This window comes from Netta rufina, assembly GCF_964035555.1.
Source record: "Netta rufina genome assembly, chromosome: 21".
In the NCBI taxonomy this organism is placed as follows: Eukaryota; Metazoa; Chordata; class Aves; order Anseriformes; family Anatidae; genus Netta; species Netta rufina.
Window position 1 is genome coordinate 8,823,693 of NC_140145.1, and position 22,339 is coordinate 8,846,031.

General features: G+C 57.9%; 1 protein-coding gene across 1 annotated transcript; it reads left to right on the forward strand.

Annotated features, from left to right (window-relative positions):
• Positions 1-335: 335 nt before the first annotated feature.
• Positions 336-20,383, forward strand: DOC2B (double C2 domain beta; the record flags this gene model as incomplete). The annotated part of the gene is made up of 9 exons (XM_084299745.1): positions 336-666; positions 8,565-8,644; positions 13,031-13,105; positions 14,296-14,405; positions 18,050-18,176; positions 18,348-18,505; positions 19,687-19,768; positions 19,951-20,047; positions 20,247-20,383. The coding sequence occupies 9 exons, from the start codon at positions 336-338 to the stop codon at positions 20,381-20,383; spliced, it is 1,197 nt and encodes a 398-aa protein (XP_084155871.1).
• Between the last annotated feature and the right edge of the window lie 1,956 nt (positions 20,384-22,339).

Genomic DNA, 22,339 nt, shown 5'->3' on the forward strand with positions numbered 1-22,339 from the left:
TTGTCCTCCGGGGCCACGGCGGGGAAGGGGCTGAGGCTGGCCACAGCCCTCATTCCTCCGCTGCTGGTGCCGCTTTGTTGCTAGCTGGTGACATCACCCGAGAGCCCACCCCCTGCCTCCCCGCCGCCGCTCGGTCTCGCTCACTCGCTGGCAGGCAGCGCCGGCAGGATCAGGGCTGCGCGAGCGGGCGGCAGCAGCATGCGTGCGGCGGCTGAGGCTGAGGGCGCGAGAGCCACGTAGGGCGCCCGGCCGAGCCTCCCCGCCGCCTGCCTCCTGCCCCCCGCCAGCACCGTCGCGGCTCCCTCCGGGGACGCTGGGCGCCGACAGCCGCGTGCATGACACTCCGAAAAGGAGAGAAAATGACCATAAGTATCCAGGAGCACATGGCTATCGACGTCTGCCCCGGCCCCATCAAACCCATCAAGCAGATCTCCGACTACTTCCCCCGCTTCCCTCGCGGGCTCCCCGCCGCCGTGGGCCGCAGCGGGGCCCTGCGCCCGGCCGTCAGCCAGCCCTCCGTCAGCCCCGCCGAGGCGCCCCGCGAGGAGGACGAGGACGTGGACCAGCTTTTCGGGGCGTATGGCACGACGCCCGCCCAGCAGCCAGCCAAGTGCCCCCCACCCGAGGAGGCGGTGGACCCCGAGGGCTACGAGTCCGACGACTGCAGTGAGTTGCCAAGTTTCCGCGGGAGTTTGTGTGCTTGTGGTGGGGGGGTGGGGGTGTTTGGGGTCTGGTTCCTTGTCTTGCTGCCTGCGCCGTGCACCCTTTTCCCTGGCCATGCTGCCCGTCCCTGGCATTGCACTGCAGCAGTGACAAACCCTCTGCTGTCACCGCGGTGCTGCCCCCAAGGAGGGGTGGCCCCAGGAGCATCCCTGCCGCAGCCAGGCTGGGCGCTGAACCCAAACTGGGGAAGTCTCCCAAGAGCCACCAGTTGCTGCGTTTGCCGGTGCGGGTGAGGCGCTTCCCTGCCTCGTTCCTGCTCGGCTTCGGGTCCCTGGTGGCTGCCGGTGCTGGGCGCGGAGCCTTCGCTCCATCCGTCTGGGTGGTGCAGCCGCCCGGCTGATGAGCTGGCGATAACGCGCTCGCATCGCCCAGCTCGAGCTCGGGCGCTCCGCTCGCAATGGCACCCGCTGGGAAATCTCTGCCCTCGCCTTCTGCAAACTCCAGCTCCCGTTCCTCGCCCCCCCCAGCTGCAGGCAGAGCCCCCACTGGAGGGACCGGGGGGCTTCCGAGCAGGCTCCGGCAGATGCAGGTGTTTGCAGCTTGGTTTAACCCCTCCCCACCCAAAACGTCCTTCCCACACGGCTCGGTGGAGCTTGCAGGCTGCAGAGCAGCTGCTGTCTGGCTCTGCCAGCCGCGGCGGCTGGGATAGCATCGCTTCCCCCCCGGGTCAGATAAAAACCAAGGTCTCTGCTCAGCCCAGCCCTTAGGGGCCAGATCCTGCCAGGGGCTGAGCACAAAGTTTGCAGCCTGGAGGCGACGAGGAAGGCAGGCAGCGCTGCTGAGCACTGCTGCGTGCCCGTCCCCGGGGAAGGGGTGGGCTGAGCTCCCACCGAGCCGAGCTGTTTACGGCCCCGTGCCGGGCAGGCGGTGGCTTTCCCTGTGCCAAATGTCCCAGCCCTGCCTGGGCATCGCTCCCGGCTGCTGGGCGGCTGCCAACAGGGCTGGGCCCCTCCTCACTGCGAGGTGGCACGGCCACCACCATGCCCTACCCTGTGCTGCCTGCTGCCCGTGGCCAGGGGATGCTCTGGGTGCCAGCCCCCGGTGGGTGCAGCCCCCAGTGGGTGCTGCCTCGCTGCCACCCCGTGCTGGGGTCACGCTCCCCTTGGAGGAGGAAGAGGAGGAGAGCAGAGCCATGCCCAGGGGGAGCATCCCCGCTAAGCCCTGTTTGTCCCAGCCAGGCAGTTAGCAGCGACTTTAACCGGATTTGGGTTATTTGCTGCTCTAATTATCAGATCGCCTTTGCTCATCCCGGCGCTAGACACGGGAGCAGCTGGGCTGCAGGGGCAGAGGTGTGCGCGGGCGCTGGTGCGCTCAGGGCCGCAGGGCACGGCGCCTTCGCCAGCACCCAAGGGCGCTGCCGTCTGTGCCCAGCGAGGCCGGGAGCTGCGGGGCTGGGGGCTGGAGGGCATTCGTCCTCCCGCTGGGCGCTGGGAGGAGCATTTCTTGCAGTGTAACAGGTGTCGGCCACACCGCCGCCGCTCCTCGGCCAGATGTGCTGGGTTTTCCCCTGGCAGAGGCGCCAGGAGCAGAGTGGGTGCAGTGGGGACGGCCGGGATCCCAGCTGGGGGACAGCGTGGGATGGCCCCAGCCTCTGTCGGGGTGCAGAGATGTGGGATGGAGCCTGCCCATCCTATGTGGTTAGCAGGCACGCTGCAAAGCCAGGCGAGGGCTCGCTGGCCCCTTTTCACAGTCAGGGAGCTGGGTGGGGATTTGTGCAGCCCGCCCGGAGGCACCAGCTAAGCTGGGGAGTCTTTCAGCACCCCCTCATATCCCCAGCGGGTGATTCAGGGCTGCTGCATTAGTCACCTGCACATCCCTGCCTGGATGGCGGCTTGGGGACATGGGGACTGGCTGAGGGCTTGGGTATGGCAGTGCTGGAGCTGGGGGCAGCACCCATCACCCGCTGCAGTGCCCGGGTAGTGCTGCGGGGCGAGCTGTGCCTGCCCGGGTGCTTTGGCTGCTCGTGTCTCCACCTTGGCTTTGGTGCAGCCGGGCTGGGATGGTCCCTGCATCACTCCCCAGGGATGCTCCCAGCGCAGCCCCGCAGAGGTGCAGGATTTTGTCACGATAGGGCCCGTGGGAAGAGGTCAGCTCCTTCCCGTTCGTCCCACCTGCCTGCGGGTTTCCCTCCCCTAGCACAGAAGCGATGGCGCTCCCATGCCCTCTGGGAGGATTTGGGCTGCTTCTGGCTGAGGAGATGCAGTGTTTGCCTGGTTTTCCCCTAAATTTGTTCCTGCCCAGCGTTACCTCTCCAGCCTGGTGTTCCTGGGTGCCCAGCAGCACCGGGGCTGTGTGGCTCAACCCCGCAGCACTGCAGGGGCTGGGTACAGAGCAGAGCCACCAGCACCCTGCCCTACAGCACCCGGCGGGGCTGCGGGCTTGGATGCGGGGCTGAGTCCCTGCGCTGCAGTCCTATTTCTTGTATTTCAGTGTATTTCTTTGGCACCTGATGCAGGGGCTCGAGTTGATGGCTCTGGGGCAGGAGGCAGCCATTTGGGGCACCCTCCAAGCAGCCCGTAGGTCCCAGCCGAGCAGCCTGCAGCTCCCAGCCGCGGCCACCACCCTCTCTCTGTCTTTTGGCCTGTCCCTGAGGGCCACCAGCCTCCAGGGCTGATTTCCACCCTGTCAGGCGGTGTGCTGGCGAGGGAACTCGGTGCAGAAGGAAAATCAGGAAATGCCAGCTAGGTGGCAATGTGCCACCTGCCAGGAGCTGGGCAGCAGCTCCTCACCTCCCGGCTCCCCTCTTCTGAGCAAGCCACGGCCCCTCCAGCGACTGCGCATTCCCCGTGGCAGTGCCTGGGCTGTGCCACAGCTCGCCTGAAGGGCTCTGGAGGCTGTGCAGGGTGTGGAAACGTGGCTCTTGGGAGGGAGAGCTGCAAGGACTGCTCTGCTTGGGGCTGACACTGGATGCGCAGCCATCCCTCTGCCGCAAAGCACAAGCCCTCGAAGAAGCTCTCCGCGTGCCTCAGCTGCCGAGTGAGGCTGTGGCAGGGTTTCGCTCCCTCCTCTGGACGTGCCGGGCTTTGGGTTTCGGGACGGGGAGGCAGCCCGAGAGCACGGCTGCTGCTGTGGAGCTGGGCTGGCTGGAGGAGCTGCGTGGTGCTCCGGTACAGACAGACGTGGCCGTGGTTGCCCACTGGAGCAGACAGCTCACGGGGCTGCGGCAGCACAAAGCCCAGGTCTCCGGATGAGAGCTCGTGGCTTGTGACGCCAGCTGGAAGCCACCGAAGTTATTTAGGAAGGCTCTTTTTTTTTGAGCAAATATGATAATTAGGCAAAGTCGTAGGGCAGTTATTAATTACTGTCTGCTTAAAGACGTAAAGAAGACCAAAGGTCTTGCAGGGCACTGAGTCTCCGAGTCGCCTGGCGGTGCTCGTGGCCAGGCAGCAGGAGGAAGAAGGGGAGATGGAGGGGAAGCATGCGCCGGGAGGATGAGGATATTTACTTCTGAAACACAGCTCCTTAGCATATGCTGCCACTGCTATTTATAACCTTTGAATCGTCTTTTCAATCCAGATAAGGCCAAAAGAGGTATTTTTTGCTCGGGAAGCTAAACAAACCACTGCTGATGGTGGCGGAGCCTGGAGCGTGGCTCTACCAGAGCCAACGGCGCCTGCGCAGGTGCCGGTCGGTGCCGGACCCCGGGCGCCATCCCCGGGGAGCTGGGGACAAACCTGCCCTGCCTCCCTCCTCCCTTCCCCAGTGCCCCGTGCCCGAGGGCTTCCCGGATCTTTCATCTTTGTATTTAACACTGAAGGCAATTTCGGGGGGTTGTTAATTGCAATACCGTATTTCATTAAAGGGAGAGAGAGGGAGAGATTTGAAGGCCATCTCCAAATTGAAATTGCTGAAAGTCTAATTGCTGCTGACATCAGGGACCATTTAGTGCTGTAAAACATAATTGCATCTCTGAACTGTTCTGAGCAGATAAGTGTTCCTCTGAACACTCCTCCTGGAGAAGACAGAAGAGCTGATGAGCATCCATCAACCAGCCTTGTGGAGAAGCAGCTCCCTGCTCTGGAGCTTGCCAGGGGCTGGCGCTGTGTCTGGGAAATGAAGAAATATTAATTGTCATAGATTTTAAGTAAAAAAACCCAACAACATGGAAAGGCAGGAAGCAGTTGTGAGAAGGAAGAGTTGGGCTCATTCCTTGCTCCTGTTGCATTCAGCCACAAACCTGTGCCATCCCCGGAGCTCCCGGGAAGGGAGTGCATGGATCCAGTCCCTGCTGGCTTTTGTGCAGGACCAGGACATCCTGCCCAGTGTCTGTGTCCTAGCACAGCGTGCTGCCCTCGGGACACGTCCCAAATCCTTTGTCACTTTGTCACAGAGCAGCTCAGGGTGATTCCTGGGGCTGTTTCCAGGAATTAACCCAGGGGCTGTCGGAGTTTTGCTCCCCACGGCGCAGGGAGTCAGTCGCTCCTCACACGTGCCCGCCGAGGCGATCCGCAGCTGCCTGGCTTGGAAATGGCAAAAATTATTTCTGTTCCTCCTGAGGAGTCATTTACTGACATTTCACGTGGGGCTGTAAGTGCACAGAATTACTTGCTGCCTTTCAGGACCTTTAAAATTATCTCCATTGCAGAGGAAAATTAAAGCAATGGAAGAATGGGGACCTATCTTTTATAGTGCATTAAAAAACACCCAGCCTGAAGGTTACTGAACCTGTGCTTTCTGTAAGGGAGCACTAATCCAGACAATCCCCAGCAGTCTCTTTACTGCTCCACTCTGATCTCCCTGGCACAAAATCCATGAGCAGATTATCTTGGGAGCAGCAATGCTGATAAGCAGAGGGACTTAAGGCTTTCGGACTCCTTTTTAATTAGTTCTAGAGCAGTTTTTAGCGCGCACCTTGCTTTCTCCCAGCACCTAGCCTTGCTGGGCTTCCCAACAACAGTCATGTTGCAGAAGCTTCCCCAAGTCTGGAAGGTGAAACACCCTCACAAGCGATCGCTGCCGGGCTTTGTTGAAGTTTATGGAACTGCTCTGCGGGTGCCAGTGCCTCTTTGCCATCTCCAGCACCTCCCGGGCAGGGGAACTCTTCTCCCTCGCGTGTCCCCAGCCAGCAAGGGGCCAGATCTGCTGCTGGATGAGGGCACCTTGCCCACACAGCCAGGGACCTGCTAGGGAACAGCACCCAGATTTACCCCTGCAGGTATAAACAGAAGATGCTTGGGGCTCCCCGTCTGATGGCAGATACCAGCCATAAACCACGGGGACCATCCCTGGGGGGGCGCAGGACCCCGCGGCGCCCCCAGGCTCCAGACATGTGCCATGGCCGAGCCCGGAGCCACACGGTCTGGCTGCTGATAATTTCACAGCCCGCTGAATTAATCAAAACGCCCAAAGGTCGGTGGGGGAAGAGGCCGCGTTCCTGCACGAGTCAGATTTATTTTTTTTTGCAGAGCCTGCGCTGAGCGCCGGCCCCGGGCTGGCACCTTCCCATCAATCTCTCCTGATCCGCGGCTGGGAAGGAGGGTCAGGCCCTGCTAATGAGTTCACGTCTCCTAATGGTTATTTTATCATTGGAGCAGAATAATCGCAATAATAATGATACATCCTGCCTGCTGCCTGGAGAGCGCTAAGCTGCCTTTGTAATGCCTGACAAAGGCATTTATTTATATTTTTTTTTATTTGCAGTCCGTGTGATTAGAGGGCAGCATTCAGAATAGCCCAGTAGAGTTAAATATGTCTGGTAACAGCGCTTCTCGTCTAATTGCTGCCCTTTTCTTTTTTAGGCACTCGCTCCCCTAATTAACAGCACAAGCTACTTCCATCTCGGCTGCGAGGGTGGCTGGGAGGGGGAAAAACAACAAAAGCAGGGCATCTCGCCTGCTTGGCCGAGGGCTTTGTTCAAAGCCGGCTGCGTGGCCGCTGCACCGGGCAGCTTTGGGCCCAATCCTGGCACCTGGGGGCTCGGTGTGACCCCAGGGACGCTCACAGCTCGAGCACCGTGCTCACCACCTGGTGGGATCCCACGAGCTTTGCAGGCTCTCACCCTGCGGCTCAGCCGTGGCCGTGCCCATGCCCGTGTCCCCGTGAGGCCGCATCCTGCAGCCCCCCCAGCTCCAGGCTCCTGCTGCAGCGCCGCGGCTGCCAAGTCCCCCACGTCACCCTGATCCCTTTTGTCACTTCCATACGGCCGCGCTTTTAAGCAATTAGTGCAACACATCCCGATGATGTTTCCGTGTCCCTCTGCCGAAGGCGGACCCTTTCTTGGGAACGGGAGCTCACCATCGACAGCACATATCCATGCGGGGAGCAGGACCCTCCCCGTGCTGGGGGAGAGCAGTGCAGGGGCCGTGCACCCCTGCCCGTGCTCACTGCTGCTGCTTCGTCCTGCTGGGGCCGGGCTCGCTGCGCCCTGGGGCAGGTTGTCGCGCCAAGGGGACAGGAGGCTCTGCCGGCATTTCCTGGCCAAACCCCGTTTCCACGCCAAGCTTTTAATTTGTTTTATAAACTGCCAAATCCAGCCGGCTAAGCCGCGGCCCCCTCCTGTGGCTGGCGGGCAGCGGCTGGCTAAAGGGCAGGTGAGGATGGAGAGCCTGCGAGAGCAGAGGGTTCTTCTTCCATAGGCAAAAACCCAGCTTTGTCAAGTTTTGATGACTTTGCCATGAGCCATGGGACCAGTGCTGGTCCTTGCATGCTGCCATGCACAGCTACCACCTCCCTACCCATGCCACCAGCCCCATGAGCAGTTTGGAGCCTCAGTCACAGCACAATTTGGGTGGTGAGTGCTCTGCAGGTGCCCCTTGAGCCCAACCCAGAGGTGACACACAGGTGTTGCAGATTTGGCCTCACCCTGCATCGCCTCCATCTCCCCGAGCCCAGCAGGTGAACCCCACAGAGCCAGCAGCTAACGCACCATGAAATTACTCCAGAGCAAGGGGGGAGCATTATTCTGGCACAAACCTCTGTTAATATTTTTCTTCTTCGCTTTGAAGACAAAATATTTACTCTGGAGAAGCGGGTTTTGTTTGCTAGCAGGCAAACCCTTGTTTGGGCTGGAAGATCACCATGAAATCACCACGCGGAGGTTTTGGTCGCCTCCACGTGTGCTGCCTCAGGAGGTCCCAGTAGGGGAAGGTGGGCACAGCAAAACACAGGCTGGAGCCCCTGGGGGGGCTGAAGGCTGCTGGCAGGTGAGGCCATGCTGGGGGAGATGCCAATCCACGTGGGGATTGGGTCTGGGGGCCTTGGTGAAGGTCTGAGCATGTTTCAGAGGAAAGCGAGCCTTTTTAAGGCTTTGCCGTTGCTTTGCCTTGGTGCGACTTGTCCAGAGGGAGAGAATTTCTCAAACCCAATTTTCCCCTGCTGCTGAGGCTCCTGCTCTGCGCTGCCCTCCCACCCCTTCCCCTCGGCCCCGAGCACCGCTGCGGCCGCAGCTGGGTTGCCGATGCCGTGAGGGAACGCCGCTCTGGCTGAGGGCTGTTGATGTTTTTCATCTTACCCGTAAAAGTATTTCCATGCTCGCTGGGCTTAATTTACAGTTCGCAGCCAAACCGGAGCTGGGAATGGGTCCCACCGGTGGCTCATTTGTTCAAAGGTGTCAGCGTGCAAATACACGCGGCGGGCGTGCCAGCAGTGCCACAGGAGGTGTGGGATGGAATGTGCCACGCTGCCCGGCTCCCCCTGGAGAGGAGCCTTGGGGCTGGGGAGCCCCCCAGTTTCTCCCCAGGATGAAACACTGCAGGATGTGCCAGCCCCACTGCTTCATTCTGGGGCTTACTTGGAGGATGCTTCGCTTCTCTGTTGCATCTCCATCCGCTCCCTTTGTGTTACGGGGCGAGGAGCCAGCGGTGCTGGTCCCTCTGCTTCACAACCTCTTGTGTCTCTTGCAGCCGCGCTGGGGACGCTGGATTTCAGCTTGCTGTACGACCAGGAGAACAACGCTCTGCACTGCACCATCAACAAAGCCAAGGTATGTGGAGCCGGCCAGCGCCGCGGGGCGATATGGGGACACCAGAACCCTGCCGAAAATGGGGACACGGGGGCTCGGCCGGGGCTCTGCTGTCCCCAGCCCCATGCCCGCACCATCTCCAGCCCCAGTCCCGTGGGACGCAGCCATTCACCCATCCCCGTCCCTGTCCCCGTCCCCGTGCCGAGCCGGCTGCAGCTATTTATGGCTTTCAGCAGAGCACCCAACCCGATGTTGTTATTTACTTGACGCTGTGACCGGCTGTCAGTTTATAAATGGCTCTTTTAAATGCTGCTAATCACTGCCACAAAGTGCTCTGCCTCAGCTCCTTTGCCGTCTGCGTGATTGAAGCAATTAGGGTTTTTTGTTGTTGTTGTTTTGTTGGGCTTTTTTTTTTTCTTCTTTTTTTCCTTTTTTTTTTTTTTGCACGTTTTGGAGCAGAAACAGGCAGCGGAGGTCCTGCCTCTGCCTTTGGGCGCATGGCTTCAGGGCGCTGCTCAGCTCCTCCCTGACCTCACCCAGCCATGGGGGCCTGGAGGGAGATCCCCAGCCCTGCAGCCTTGGGAAGGGCTGGGGGGGCTGCAGGTGACCCCCAGGGGACCGTTTCCCTTCTGAGGATGTTCGAGGACAGCCGGATTACCTGCAGCCCCCACCCCGGAGCGGAGCACCTCTGGGTGCTGGGTGCGCGCACCCGTCGGGAGCAGGAGCAGGGGCACCACAGCTCGGCTCAGGCTGTGCACAGCCGCTGGGCAGCCTCGGGTCGGGTTTTCCTCGTAGTGCTCGGGAGCGGAGCCAAGCAGGGGTTTTCTGCTCGGGTTTGCAGCGGGAGGAAGGTGGGGAGGAAGGAGCCCCATGAGGAGGAGGAGGCTCTGACAGCAGTGAGAGCGAAGGCAGGGCTGAGGAAGGAGAGCCCTGGTCCAAGCATGCCCCAGAGCTGGGCTGTAAGGGAATGGCAGCAGCTGAACCCCCCTAAATACAGCCCTGGGCCCTGCCCGCGGGTGGGACAAGCCCCCCCCGCCGCTCTGACATTCAAGCGTTGCAGTCCTGTTCATTTCCATTCTGCTCTCATTCTCCCATTTTTCTCTTTTATTTACATTGCCATCTGCTCGCTCTCATTTCATCTCTCGCCTGGGGAAAGCTGCCAAAACTTGACTACAGAAAGGTAAGGGCCAGGACCCCGGCTGCCGGCGGTGGGAGCTGGCGGTGGCTGCGCAGACGCTGCAGGGCAGTGCCGGGACGCGTGGGTCCCACGGGGCTGCGTGGTGTCGGCCGCCTGAGAAGGGTTTTTCTTTCTCCTCTGGATAACCTCCCCTCTCGGTTAAATCCACCCCATCTTGGTCCAACACCAGTTTTCTGCTCTGCAGCCACCGACTGCTCGGTTTGCAGGTCAGGGCTTCCAGGGGGTTCCCTGCTGGGGCGCTTTGTGCCTCAGTTTCCCTAATAGCACAGAGCTCTGCCCTCCCAAAACAGGATGGAGAAGGACCTGGATAACACGAGGTGCCACAGGCTGTGCCCTGGCACAGCTCATGGTGGTTTTGGTCTTGTTTTCTGCTCAGCCTAACCAAGGCCAGCGTGCTGCACTGATCCCTGCAGGGCTATAGGGGCATGGGGCAGCACAGACACCGCTGTGCTGTCCCGTAGCTCTGTTGGGCTCCTGTTTTTGGGAGGAAGGTGCCGCGGGTGATCCTCGGGCAAAGCCATGGTGACACAATAGCACTGCCAAGCCCACTGCCTGCAGCGGGGGGCTCCTGGAGGACACCCGGCAGCTTCCACCCTGCCGAGCGCCTGGATGCGCCCCACGAACCCGCAGCCGAGTGCTGGAGATCTGCACGGAACACGAGTTATGAATTTGCTCATCCATATTTATCACTGCGGGGACATTCCCAGCTCCGAGCCACAGCTGCTGCTCCTGGCCCCAGCGGGGACACCGATGCCACCCCCTTTTCTCCGGGAGGGCTCAAGCTCCTCCAAACACAACTCCTTTGTTTGCAGCACGCTCTGGGGAGCCTTTGGCTGTGATTTCTGGACGTGCCCATCTGCGAGGGGTGACACGGCCCCTGCAAAGCAGGGACACACAGCACCCCAGGCTGGAAAGAAGCACCAGAGGCTGGGTTTGGGCAGCAGCAGCCTGCCGGCCACAGGGGGATGCTGCTGGCACGAAGCCTCCTCCTGCGATTCCTGCGTGCCTCGAGCGTGGCGTTAATAGGCAGCCCGATTAGCCCGCCTCGTAATTAAATCCTATTGATTAGCTAAATGTCAGTGGCACGGAGTGCAGCTGGCGGCGGCGGGGCTGTCGGTCCCCATGGGATCGCAGCGGGGATTTTGGGATTACAGAGGGGATTTCGGAGCTGGGGAGAAGAAGGGGAAAGTTGTGAGCAGCATCAGTGCCCCAGGGAGGGCAGATTGGCATGAGGCCGTGCTGGTGAAGCTGGTGGGTTACTTTGTCCCCAGCGTGGGGCTTGGGGAGCCCTTGGCCACCCTGCCTCAGCCTCTTGGTTCTCTCGGAGGAGATTTAGGTCCCTCCAAGCAGAAGGGGTGATGGCACTGTCACCCACGTGCCCCTGTGGGGCAGAGCCATCGCGTTACATCCCACTGGTGCTGAACCCGAGCAGAGCGACGTGGGAGGGAGCCAGACGTAGCATTAGGAGCCATTTTCCAGGCTCCTGTCACCCCATCCTCCGTAGCACATCTGTTAAAAAAGCCTTAAATAGCCTCCTCAGAAGGTAATTTAATTGAGCTGATTTGATGGGTGAATTACAGAGCTGCCTGTCTCCCTCCATCCATTTTCATGGGAATTTGCTCGCTCGCTTATGGCTTCATTTTCCACACAGCATCCGTGCAGGTGGGGCAGCTCCGCCGCAGGAGCCTGTGGGCAGGATTCACTTCTCTCTGCTGTGAGCAACCGGTGATCCCATTCCCCTGGGTCCCCACAAGCCAGGGCTGTCCCCGTGTGCCGTGGACACCTGTGGAGCCGCAGCTGGCACCTGCCTCCCGTCCCCCGTGTTTGCCGCGTTCCCCTTTGGCTGGGCCAGGGAGGTGACCTGAGCTGCAATGCTGTTGAAACAGAGCCATTTAGCCTACATTTGCTGCTGATATTTTTAATCCTTCTGGCTCTGGTGGAGGAGCCAAATCCTCTTTGCCGGGCCCCGTTTGGCCGCCTGGCCCCAGGACAGCGTGGATGTGGAAACCTGCCCGAGGTTGGCAGCTGGTCCCAAGGTCCTGGGCTGTGCAAACCCGGCCAGCCAGGGCTGCCAGTGTGCAGCTGGGTGTTAATTCCATATGCCATGCGATTTACCCCAACATCTTGCCCTTCAATTTGCCCCAAATCCACCCTCCATCTTCCAACTTCCATTGCGCACGGCCACTCCAGCAGCGGCCTTACGAATGCTCCTTGATCCCAGGCACCAAATACCCTGCGCTAGGGGCCTGGCAACCCGTGAGCATCCCACAGCCTGGTTCCTATGCCCAGGTGCCTCTCCCACTATGCTTCCAGCCAAGGGATGCCCTCAGGCACTGGGGAACAGCCCCTGCAGGGCTCCTGCAGCCAGGCTGGAGCAGCCCAGGGCATTTGTGGCAGGGCTGCTGTGGTTTCCACTGAGGACCAGTAAAAATGAGGCTCTGTTTGTTGTGCCCCTGTGTTGCTTCCCTTCCCTGTAGAGTTTGTTTCTCTGCACATTGTTACGGCTTTGTACTGGTTTGGGGCATGGCCCTGAGAGCATTTCCAGCCCTGTGGCTGTTCAGAGGCCACGGGGCAGAGCAGCCTCGTCCCCTCTGCCCAGAGCTCCAGAGCAAACACGCTCCATGTCATCCCCTGAGAGCGGTGGGGTTGGGTAAAAACCCATCAGTGAGGGGCACCGTGAGGGCTTCCTGGTGGCCGTGCTCCAGTACCCGTGGGCACCAGGCTCTGACTGTGGCTGTGCCACCAGCGGTGCCGTGCCACTGAGCGGAAGGACGGCGCCTTCGCACCCTGGGGAGCGCTGCAGGGGAAGAGCACAACAGCAGAGGTGTGTGCTTGCTCGTAAGTGATTATTAACTGACAAAACCCTGTAATTTTAAGCCATGAAGATCACTGCGCTGCTTTCCCTAATCCCCAAATTAATTGCGAGCAGGGTGTCAGAGTCAGCTGCTCCAGCAGCGGAGGTGCGCGGTGGCCGATGTGACACGCCACGGGGGAGCCCCAGGCATGCTCTGCTCTTGCCACACAGCCTGGGTCTGGCACTGATCCTTCTCTCCTCCCTCCCTACTCCTGGGGCACCATGGCCCAGCAATGCCCCGTGGAAGTGGGCATCAGAGGCTGGGCTCAGCGAGAGCACCCCGCGGGCGGCTCTGCCTCCCAGGACAGCTCTGGTGCCGCTGCTGCTCTGACTCCTGCTGCTTTTCCCTCTCCAGGGCCTGAAGCCGATGGACCATAATGGTTTGGCCGACCCCTACGTCAAATTGCACTTGCTTCCCGGAGCCAGCAAGGTGAGACGCCCTTCACTGCCCTCTCCCTTCCCAGGAATTTCCCTTGGGAACCTGGTGATGGTTCCCTGCTGAGCAGCTGTGTCTCCAGGGGCATCCCCGAGGGACCGCAGGTCTCTGGGGGTAGCGGTGCCTCCCCACAGACCCAGTCCAGCAGCATTGGGTGCAGGCATCAGGCTCACAAGGTCCTGGGACAGCTCCAAGCATGGGGAGAAACCAGCTCTGGTTTTGTTTGGTGGTTTGGTTTTCCTTCTCCTGTTGCATTTAAAACCCCTCAGATCCCAGTAAAGCAGGGTATAAATCGTAAGGGAAATATTTCCATCTACTTAAGCTCAGCGCTTGCTGGAGAGAAGAGTAATTAAAGATATTGATGTGTAGTGAGAGCGCGGTGTAACTGATGGGGATGTGGAATTTAAATGCTAAATGTATGTGTTATGAATATTAATTGCGCTCTTATTTTACACTAAAGGGAAGACCTTTTGGGGGGAGGTATGTTTACTTGTTACGGTTCAGCTGAATTAATTCGTAACGTTCAGGGCGGTAGAGGGAGTTTTTAACCACATTTCGAGTTCCACTGGAAGCAGGAGAGCCAGGAGCGCTTTCATCAGCGATATTATCTGTCACTTCCAGTTTCTGCAAAGGCACTGATTAGCATTGCTGCTGGGGGGGGGACGGCCGCAGGTAGCAGTGCCCGAGGGCAGGGGTGGCTGCGGGGGGGCCTCACAGGGACACCCCCCTCTGGCCATAGGGCGAGGGGTCAGGATCTGGCCCCAGCGGCTGCGGAGCTGCGGTACCGTGAGGCATTACCCCTGCTAACAAAATGCACGTCCAGGAATTTATTTTGAGTTTTTATTTTGAGTCAGCCAGAGTCAGGAGCTGTGCTGGAAGCAGGAATGCAAATAACCAGCCAGAACAGCAAATTAGTATTTTTTAATGAACCTGAAAAAAGACTTTTTTTTTTTTTTCCCCTCTCTCACTCCTGCTGTATAAATGAAATCCCCGCTCTCTCGCTGCCTCTGCCAAGGTTCCCGTTTCACTGCTTGTTTCCAGGGAGGGGGATGCGGAGCTGGATCGCTTTGCAAATGAGCCAGCAAGCGCTGTGCCATGCTGCGGGAAGGGGGATTTTGGGGCACCCACTGCCACAGCCCGGGGGTCGGGGTCCCTCTCACCATGCTCCTCCTTTGCTCTTCCAGGCGAATAAACTACGAACCAAGACGCTGCGCAACACGCTGAACCCCACCTGGAACGAGACGCTCACCTACTACGGCATCACCGACGAGGACATGATCCGCAAGACCCTGCGGTAGGGCCCCATGGCTGCCACCCAACCCTCTTGGTCTGAAGGCAGAGTTTAGCATTTTCCCCTCAGGGGAAAGGAAAAAAGAGCTCGGGGGGCACGGGGCAGAGCCCACCTGTTGCCTGCAGCGTGCCTGCAGATGAGGAACCGAGCGCCACGGGTTGTTATTTCACATGGAAAATATTAGTCATGCTGAAAGTGCTGCAGGCCTGCCGGGCTGGAAAGCCTCTGGTTTTTGATTATTATTAGCGGTGGGTATTTTTTATTTTTATTTTTTTTTCACTGCAGACTTTGAAGTTTGCAACCTCTCAGGCGTGGAAATCAGTTTGCAGGGAGAGGTTTGGTGAAACGCAGCAGGGAGAAAAAGCCCCAACACACACCTTCGGGGTGCTGCACCCGCCTGTGTCCCCCCCGTGCCCGGTGCTTTGCTGTCCCCTGGGAGCTGCTGGCCTCTGCCTTGCTGGCCTCATGCTGTCCCTGCACAGTGAGGTTTCCTGGCAGACCCAGGCTGCATGCTCAGGTGGCCCCGCCGCCACCCTGGGAAGGTTTTTGTGCAAGTGAAAAAGCAAAGGAGTTGGTGAAGTGGGGAGGCTGTGAGGCTGGGGCTCAGGGCCTTTGCCTTGCCTGGACATGGCTCCACAGAACTAAGGTAGATGGGTGTGTATGTGTTCAAAGGAGATGTTTTTCCTCGTCCTTTCCCAGCTCTGGCTACATTTCTGTACCTGGGTACACGTTCCCTTGCCTACGGCTCATGGAGTTCCCCTGATCTCGCCATCTCCTGGGGCCCATGGCTCCATTCCTTTCCCTTGCATGGGGCAGCCAGTGCCTAAAACTCAAGTGCTCTTCATTTAGCTGAAGAACAATTCCCCAGCCTCCTATTTCCTTTCCTCCATCCCCGCGGCAGAAGGCATCAGCAGAAGAGAGTTTCTTTATCCTGAGGCAGGCGTAGAGGAGATGAGGCTTCTTACAACTGAGCCACAAGGAAGAAAACTCAGCTTTTATTTCAAGTCTGTGCTTGGATTTCCTTCTTTTCAGATAGGTGGAAGGGACGTGTTGCTGCTCCTCACTTGGATACCTGCCTGCCTGTGCCCTGACCATGGAGTCTTTGTAAAAATAACAGATCCAAGCCACCACCAGCCTTTGCCTCCCAGCTCCTGGGGAGATGTTGAAGGGCCCCACAGCCTCCCTGCCCACCTGGGCTGCTCCTGCCCTGAGCTCAGCCCCAGCTGTGCCCCCAGCACTGTCCCTTGTCCCTGTGGGACAGAGGGGACATGCAAGATGTCTGAGGGACTGGCAAGCAGAATTTTGTTAATGAACCAACCCCCTGAGATGTATTTCAGATTTCAGGAAATGCATCAGGTGGGAGGATCTTGAAAGGTCTCATCCATTCATCGAGCAAACCATCCTTGAGTCTAGCCCAAGCAGCACCAGAGCCCCCCACCAGCACCGCAGGGCAGGGGAAATTGAAGTGGGCAGAATGCAGCCGCCTACATTTAAATTATCCGTGTAATAGGCAATAAATAGATTGTATTCGTAATAAATACCGGAGCTGGCCGGAGACTGGATACGATTATTCATATCCAGATATATTGGCGGAGCGATGCATTATTCATATGATATTCAGCGTGCCTGCGAATGCCAGGAATTCTTTGTTTAATCATGTGTTTGACAAACATCATGACTCATTAAATATATTATTCAGAAAATAGTATTTGATCAGGTCTAATAGGCACACTGCGGATACGTGGAGATTTGGGGTCCCAGATTGCATTACACCACGAGCCCTGGACGAGCGCTGCTGCAGAACCGTGGGCAGCCTCGGGCCGGTGTCTGACAGCTCTGTGGTTCCTGCGCTCAGACACGGAGGGGTTTTGATTGGAGACCCACACTGGACAGTCCCAGATGCTGCCTCTTGCCATTTTCTCTCCTTTCCAGGCATTGTCTGTGCTTAAGGCATTGTGCCTCTGCATTGAGAGCCTCCCAAGTTGCTATAGGGACCATGGGGAGCTCAGAGGCAGGCGCTGCGTCCTCAGCATCCTCTGTTACTTGTGTACATTAAGGGAAAGGGTACGAGGCTCCAACTAAATTCCTCGCTGACCCCATTCTCCCCTTCCCACAAGGGAAAAAAGGCCGGAGGAGCTCCTGTGCAGGCAGCAGCCGTGAGTCAGCTGCGGGGTGGCTGGAGCTGCAGTGAGTCAGGGCCGGGAGGAGTGGGAGGAGAAGTTGGGTGAGCGGCGATCGCTCGCGCGCTCCCCGGCTCTCTGCTGCGGCGGTTTCACGGCCTTAGCCCGGCGGTCAGGAGCCCTCCTGGAAGCTGTCAGATCGACAGCAGGGTGCGAGGGACTGGCTTTAATGAAGAGAGAGGCGGGAGGGGGGTGATGCTCGCGGTACAGAGCTCCTAACGGGGAGCGAGGGTGGCTGCTGGAGACGTGTGCTCACTGTTTGTCATGGAGCTGATTTTCTAACCCAAGGCATAAAAATTCCATCACATTGATTCCTCGTAATAAAATTCAAGCCGGTGTAATTGCATTACGCCTGTTTCCAAAGGCAGGGCTGGGGCCGGAGCTGCGTGCCGATCTGACTCACGCCTCTGCACTGACTTACGGGGCCAATGCACCACCAGCCACCAGTGACAGATACCACACCGGTGGAGTGGAGGGACCACAGCCAGGTGGCTATAGGGCTGGAGGGGTGTCAGATGGACCAACCACATCCGACACCTCGAAGTACTTTTGGGGTGCATCCAGGCAAGGTTCAGGGTGGGGGATCTTGTTGCTCTTGTTCTCAAGAGGTAAAATCCACACCGAGCGCTGCTCCCCCAGGTGCATAGGCAGCAGCATGGCTCTGCCATGCCCTGGTGCAGAACCAGAGCCTGGCCCTGTGCTCCCATCTCCGGTTCATCCTCTGTAACCGCAGGCTTGCTGCTCCCTGCCTGGAGCTGCAGCAGGATGGGGCCACGCACGCGTTGGTGAATGCTGCATCTTGTCTAGAGCCACCGCTGCTCCTTTGTAGGTTTGGGTCTTTGAAAGAGAGAGAGAGGAAGGGAACTAAGAAATACGTTGCCTGCATTTCAGATTCTCTTTGAGGATTTTGCTGTTGCGGTGGGGTGCTTTTCTTTGCGCGTATCTATAGTAACGCTGCATCCATTTCTGGAGAGCAGCACTCCCGTGGCCCCTCTTGGGGTTTTCTCCCCAAACCCTCTCCTTCTGCCTGCTCCCCCGACCCGGTGTTCCTCATGCGGCTTGGCTGCACCGTCTGGGTGGCTCCTCACTGCCTCCTTCTTCCCTGGTGGTCAAACTGCCATGGAGAAACCACCCACAGGTAAACCACACGCAGATAAACCACCCATGGAGAAACCACCCATCCATGGGTAAACCATCTACGGTCAGAGCCATGGTGTGCAATTCATTCCAGTGACATGGGATTGCAGGGCAATATTCATCTGTAACTCCTTTTATTCCTTCATGAATTGTTCCTGGGTTTATGAAGACCCAGCAAGGCCAAGGTGAGAAATGGGCGACAACAGGAGCGTCTGCCAGGGGGGAAAAACAGGCAGTGAAAGGACGGGAAGCTGTCACAGAAAAAAATAAAAATCATGGAAAAAGGAGCCCCCACACAGCCCCGCTCACACCGCCCTGTGCTCCTTTCAGGATCTCGGTGTGTGACGAGGACAAGTTCCGCCACAACGAGTTCATCGGGGAGACGCGGATCCCGCTGAAGAAACTGAAGCCCAACCAGACCAAAAACTTCAGCATCTGCCTGGAGAAGCAGCTGCCGGTGAGTTGGCGGGGAGGAGGGCAGTGTGACACCTGAGAGGTGCCAGCAGGCAGCATTTGGGCTGTTTTAATATCGGTGTATGAGTGATATTTGACGCCAGCAAGGCGCAGGCCTCATGGTGGGCATCCAGCACTGGGGCAGCCCTGGACTGGCTGTGTTCCCCCTCCCCAGATAGATAAAACAGAGGACAAGTCGCTGGAGGAGCGCGGCCGGATCCTCATCTCCCTCAAGTACAGCTCGCAGAAGCAGGGCCTGCTGGTGGGCATCATCCGCTGCGCCCACCTGGCCGCCATGGACGCCAATGGCTACTCCGACCCCTACGTCAAAACGTGAGTGACGCGCCGCCGGCCCGCCTCGCCTGTCCCCGCAGTGGAGATTAATCCTTCTCATTAAGAGATGCAAATGAGGGCGTCACGGTAGCAGCTTGTGAGCGTTATTCCCCAGCAATTATTCCACGATGACGCCAAGTAGCAAAGGTGTCAGCCTGCCCCGTGGCTGCCCTGTGACGAGCAGTACCCGGTCCCTGATGGTTTTGATGTGCCTTGCACTGTCCTGTTCCCCCCTTCATGCGCCCACCAGGTCACTGCCATGCTTCAGAAAGGCTCTAATTACAGCGCGTGTCTAATTAGGTCAGGCAGCACTTTAATCGCACCCCATAGCTCTGGTGGCTCCAGGGGCTGGTTAACAGGGCTGGGGGCACGTTTGCAGGTCCTACCGATGCTTTGCGATGTAAATGATGGGGCTGTCTTCCTTCTGAAAAAAAAAAAAAAATGTCCTTTTAAAAAATAAAAAAGCCCAGAAATGGCTGGGGTGGGCTGCTGTGAGCTGCCCTCACCCTGTGGGGCAGGGATGTTTGTGTTACCCGGGGTGCTGGGGTGCCAGGGGAGTCACTGCTTTGTGCCCACAGGCAGGATGATGGCCACGGCTCTTTTTTGAGGGAGGAAATATCAATTTTCAAATTTTCACTCTGCCAAGTGGAGACGGATGTGGCAGGAAGGGCTGGCAACCTGCGCCCGTCCCTCATCCCTGTCCCCAGTGCTCTGACCCCAAATGCAGCACTTTTAGGGATGGTATTTGTTGAGACAGAGTGACTGGGATGAAACGTGCCTGGTATGTGGGAGGCCAGTAATGGAGTTTATCAGCAGAATGCTTTCAGCTTCCTACTCAATTGCTGTTTAGCAGTGGAGACGTTTGTATAAAAATCCACCCTTTCTTTTTCAAATGCTCATCGGAAAAGCTTGGCTCCTGAAACAACAGAATTCCCTTTGTTTTTCGTGGTTGTTTTGGATGCTGCCTCACATGTATGGCAGGCAGTGATCATACCTGCAGGGCTACAAGCAGAGCAGACAGACGAGTGATGTTTCTTGCTGCAAGCCCTAATTTTTGAATTACAAGCAAGATACGGAGAGTGCCAACATGGGAACATGTTGACCTGGGACACAAAAACAGGGGAAAACCCTCGTGCTGCCCAGCGGCTGTGTGCTGACTGCCTCAAATGGTTTTCTTGCAGCTACTTGAAACCGGATGAGGACAAGAAGTCGAAGCATAAGACGGCGGTGAAGAAGAAGACACTGAACCCTGAATTCAATGAGGTGGGTTTTTGCTGCTCGTGGTTCTCACCTGGGGGGCTTTTCTCAGTGCTGTGACTTAAAAGAGAAAATAAAACACCCCGGCCACTGCACAAGGAGAGAGATTTGAGCTCCCCGTGGGGAATGGCGCTGCTGGCGCTGGGCCCCATGACAGCTCAGCCTGAAGGCTCCTGCTCTCCCCACAGGAGTTCTGCTATGAGATAAAGCACGGCGACCTGGCCAAAAAGACCTTGGAAGTCACCGTGTGGGACTACGACATCGGGAAATCGAATGACTTCATAGGTGAGTGGGGCATCTGGAAGCGCTGGATGTGTTCCTGAGATCTTGGCTAAGTGGCATTGCCCCCTGTCCCGGCTGCCTCTTTCACTCCCCAATTCTTCCTTTGGGGTGGGATGGCCGGCGTGTCCTGGTGTGCCCCAGTGTGTCCTGGTGTGTCTTGCAGGCAGGTGCCCACCCACCTCTCCTCTCTGTCTCTCCCAAGGTGGAGTCGTGCTGGGAATTAATGCCAAAGGCGAGAGGCTGAAGCACTGGTTCGACTGCCTGAAAAACAAGGACAAGAAAATCGAGCGCTGGCACACGCTAACGAACGAGCTGCCAGGGGCCGTCCTCAGCGACTGAGCACCCCGTGGACTGCTCGCCTCCACGGTGTCGGGCGGAGGGGAGCGAGGCACTGCTGCGAGGGAGAAGGGACATCCCGTGCCACGCCACGGGGACACACTCCCCAGGGAGCAAGGCAGAGGCTCCTCGCTGTGCTCAGCGGGTCCCGGTCCCTAAGGCTTTTCCAGAATGCCTCTCAGCACCCTTACACACACACACACACACGCTCACGAGCATGCACAGACACTCGTGCACACACACACACACACTCTCAACACACACCTGCATGCACTACAGTTCTGACTCCTCTCCCAACTCGTCGCTGTACTGACTGACCTTCCTGCTGCCTTGCAATTCAGTGGCAAAAATGAATGCATCAGTCTTCGTTCGTGTATCTAATATGAGCAAAAAGGCGTCACTAAAACATGGAACTACTTTATCCAGGCGATTGTGCCATATTTCTGGTGGTTTGTCAGTCTCTGTGGTTTGGGCCTAAACAGTCTTTTATGCATTTAAAGCTCCTCCGTCGGAATGATTGTGTTCTCTGATAACCTAGGAAGACTTTGCTTCTCTTCCAGAAATGTGCTTGTTCTCTCCCATCACCCGTGCGAGTCAGCTGGCAGGCTGAGGGGCTGAGCACCTCTGCAGCCCCCCACAAACCCCCAGGGACAGCCCCAGCCGCCTCCCTGGGAGCTGTCGTGGGGAATGAAAGCGGGGAATAAAACAACGACACCGAGCAGGGCAGCCCCAGGCTGTGCCAGCTGCTCCTCTCCCCGTGCGCTGCTTCCTGAGAGCTTCAGCCCCTCTGTTTTTCCAGGAAAGGCGGCTTTTAGGCTGGATTTTTCTATCACTTTCCCCTTCATCTCCTTTCCCAGTGCATGCCATTGCTTAGGAGCCAGGAAGTTTCCACTGCATGCTGTCTGTGTGCCACAAGCTGAGCCTGTCCGCGAGGTGCTCAGCTCGGGCACAGCCGCCAGCTCACCCAATTTGCTGCAGCATGCACGGGTCCAGCCCAAATTCCTGCATACAGCACGGGAATACCAGGTCTGAGCTCTGTACGGCACCAGGTCTGAGTTGTCCTCTGCATCCTGCCCTGCCGGCTCTCGTGCAAAACCCAGCGAGGCACTGACGGGTGAAAACTTTCTGCGAAATGCTGCACCTTGCCAGAAATTTCTGAAGCCTTTAAACTGCGACTCCTTCGGAAGAGCTGCTGTTCTGTTCGGTCTCAATCTTTTACCTACAGCTTCTGAGCCGTGTATCCGTGTGTGCGTGTGCGCGTGGGTGTTGACGACTTTTGGAAAGCAATCAGACCTCCGTTTACTTTTCCAAGTTCCGACAGTGTTACACCTTGTTTGATATGGGGGGGAGGGAGGGAAATGTTCATAGGGTCTTTTTTAATAACTTAATATTTGTAATGCGTTCTACAGATATGCATGGATTTTATTTGAATGCCAGCAGCGTGTCCACGAGGATGCTCCGGGTGATCTGCCGCTGCTCCAGCACCGTGATGCCCGGGGGCTGATTTCGGGGTGCTGAGCCCCTGGGGGCGCGGGAGCGTCCACCTGCAACGTTGGCAGCAGTAAGCGACGGGTTCAAGCGCATGTCGCTGTGAAACTGCCTTATGGCTGCGGGGGAGCAGGACGTGGGGGTTCATCACTTTGCACCGAAGCCTTTTCTAAGCGGACTGTCCGTGCATCCCAGCTGCATGCAGAGCGGTGGTCGTCGCGCCAGCCTTGTGAAATGTTTGATACCGATGTTTTGCTACAATGTGAAGGCTGCAGAAATTGTCCTTACCTGCATCCTAAAGGAATTTTGTATTTCAGTATTATCTATCTGTGTACTTTTGGTCAGATTTGTTAATATTTATAACGAGAACCTGAAATAAAAAGGGGGGAGAAAAAAAAAAAGGAGGTGCAGCTTTTGAGTTTCCCCGTGGCCGTACCATGGTGGTGTCACATCGTGTGGCCCCAGTCCCCC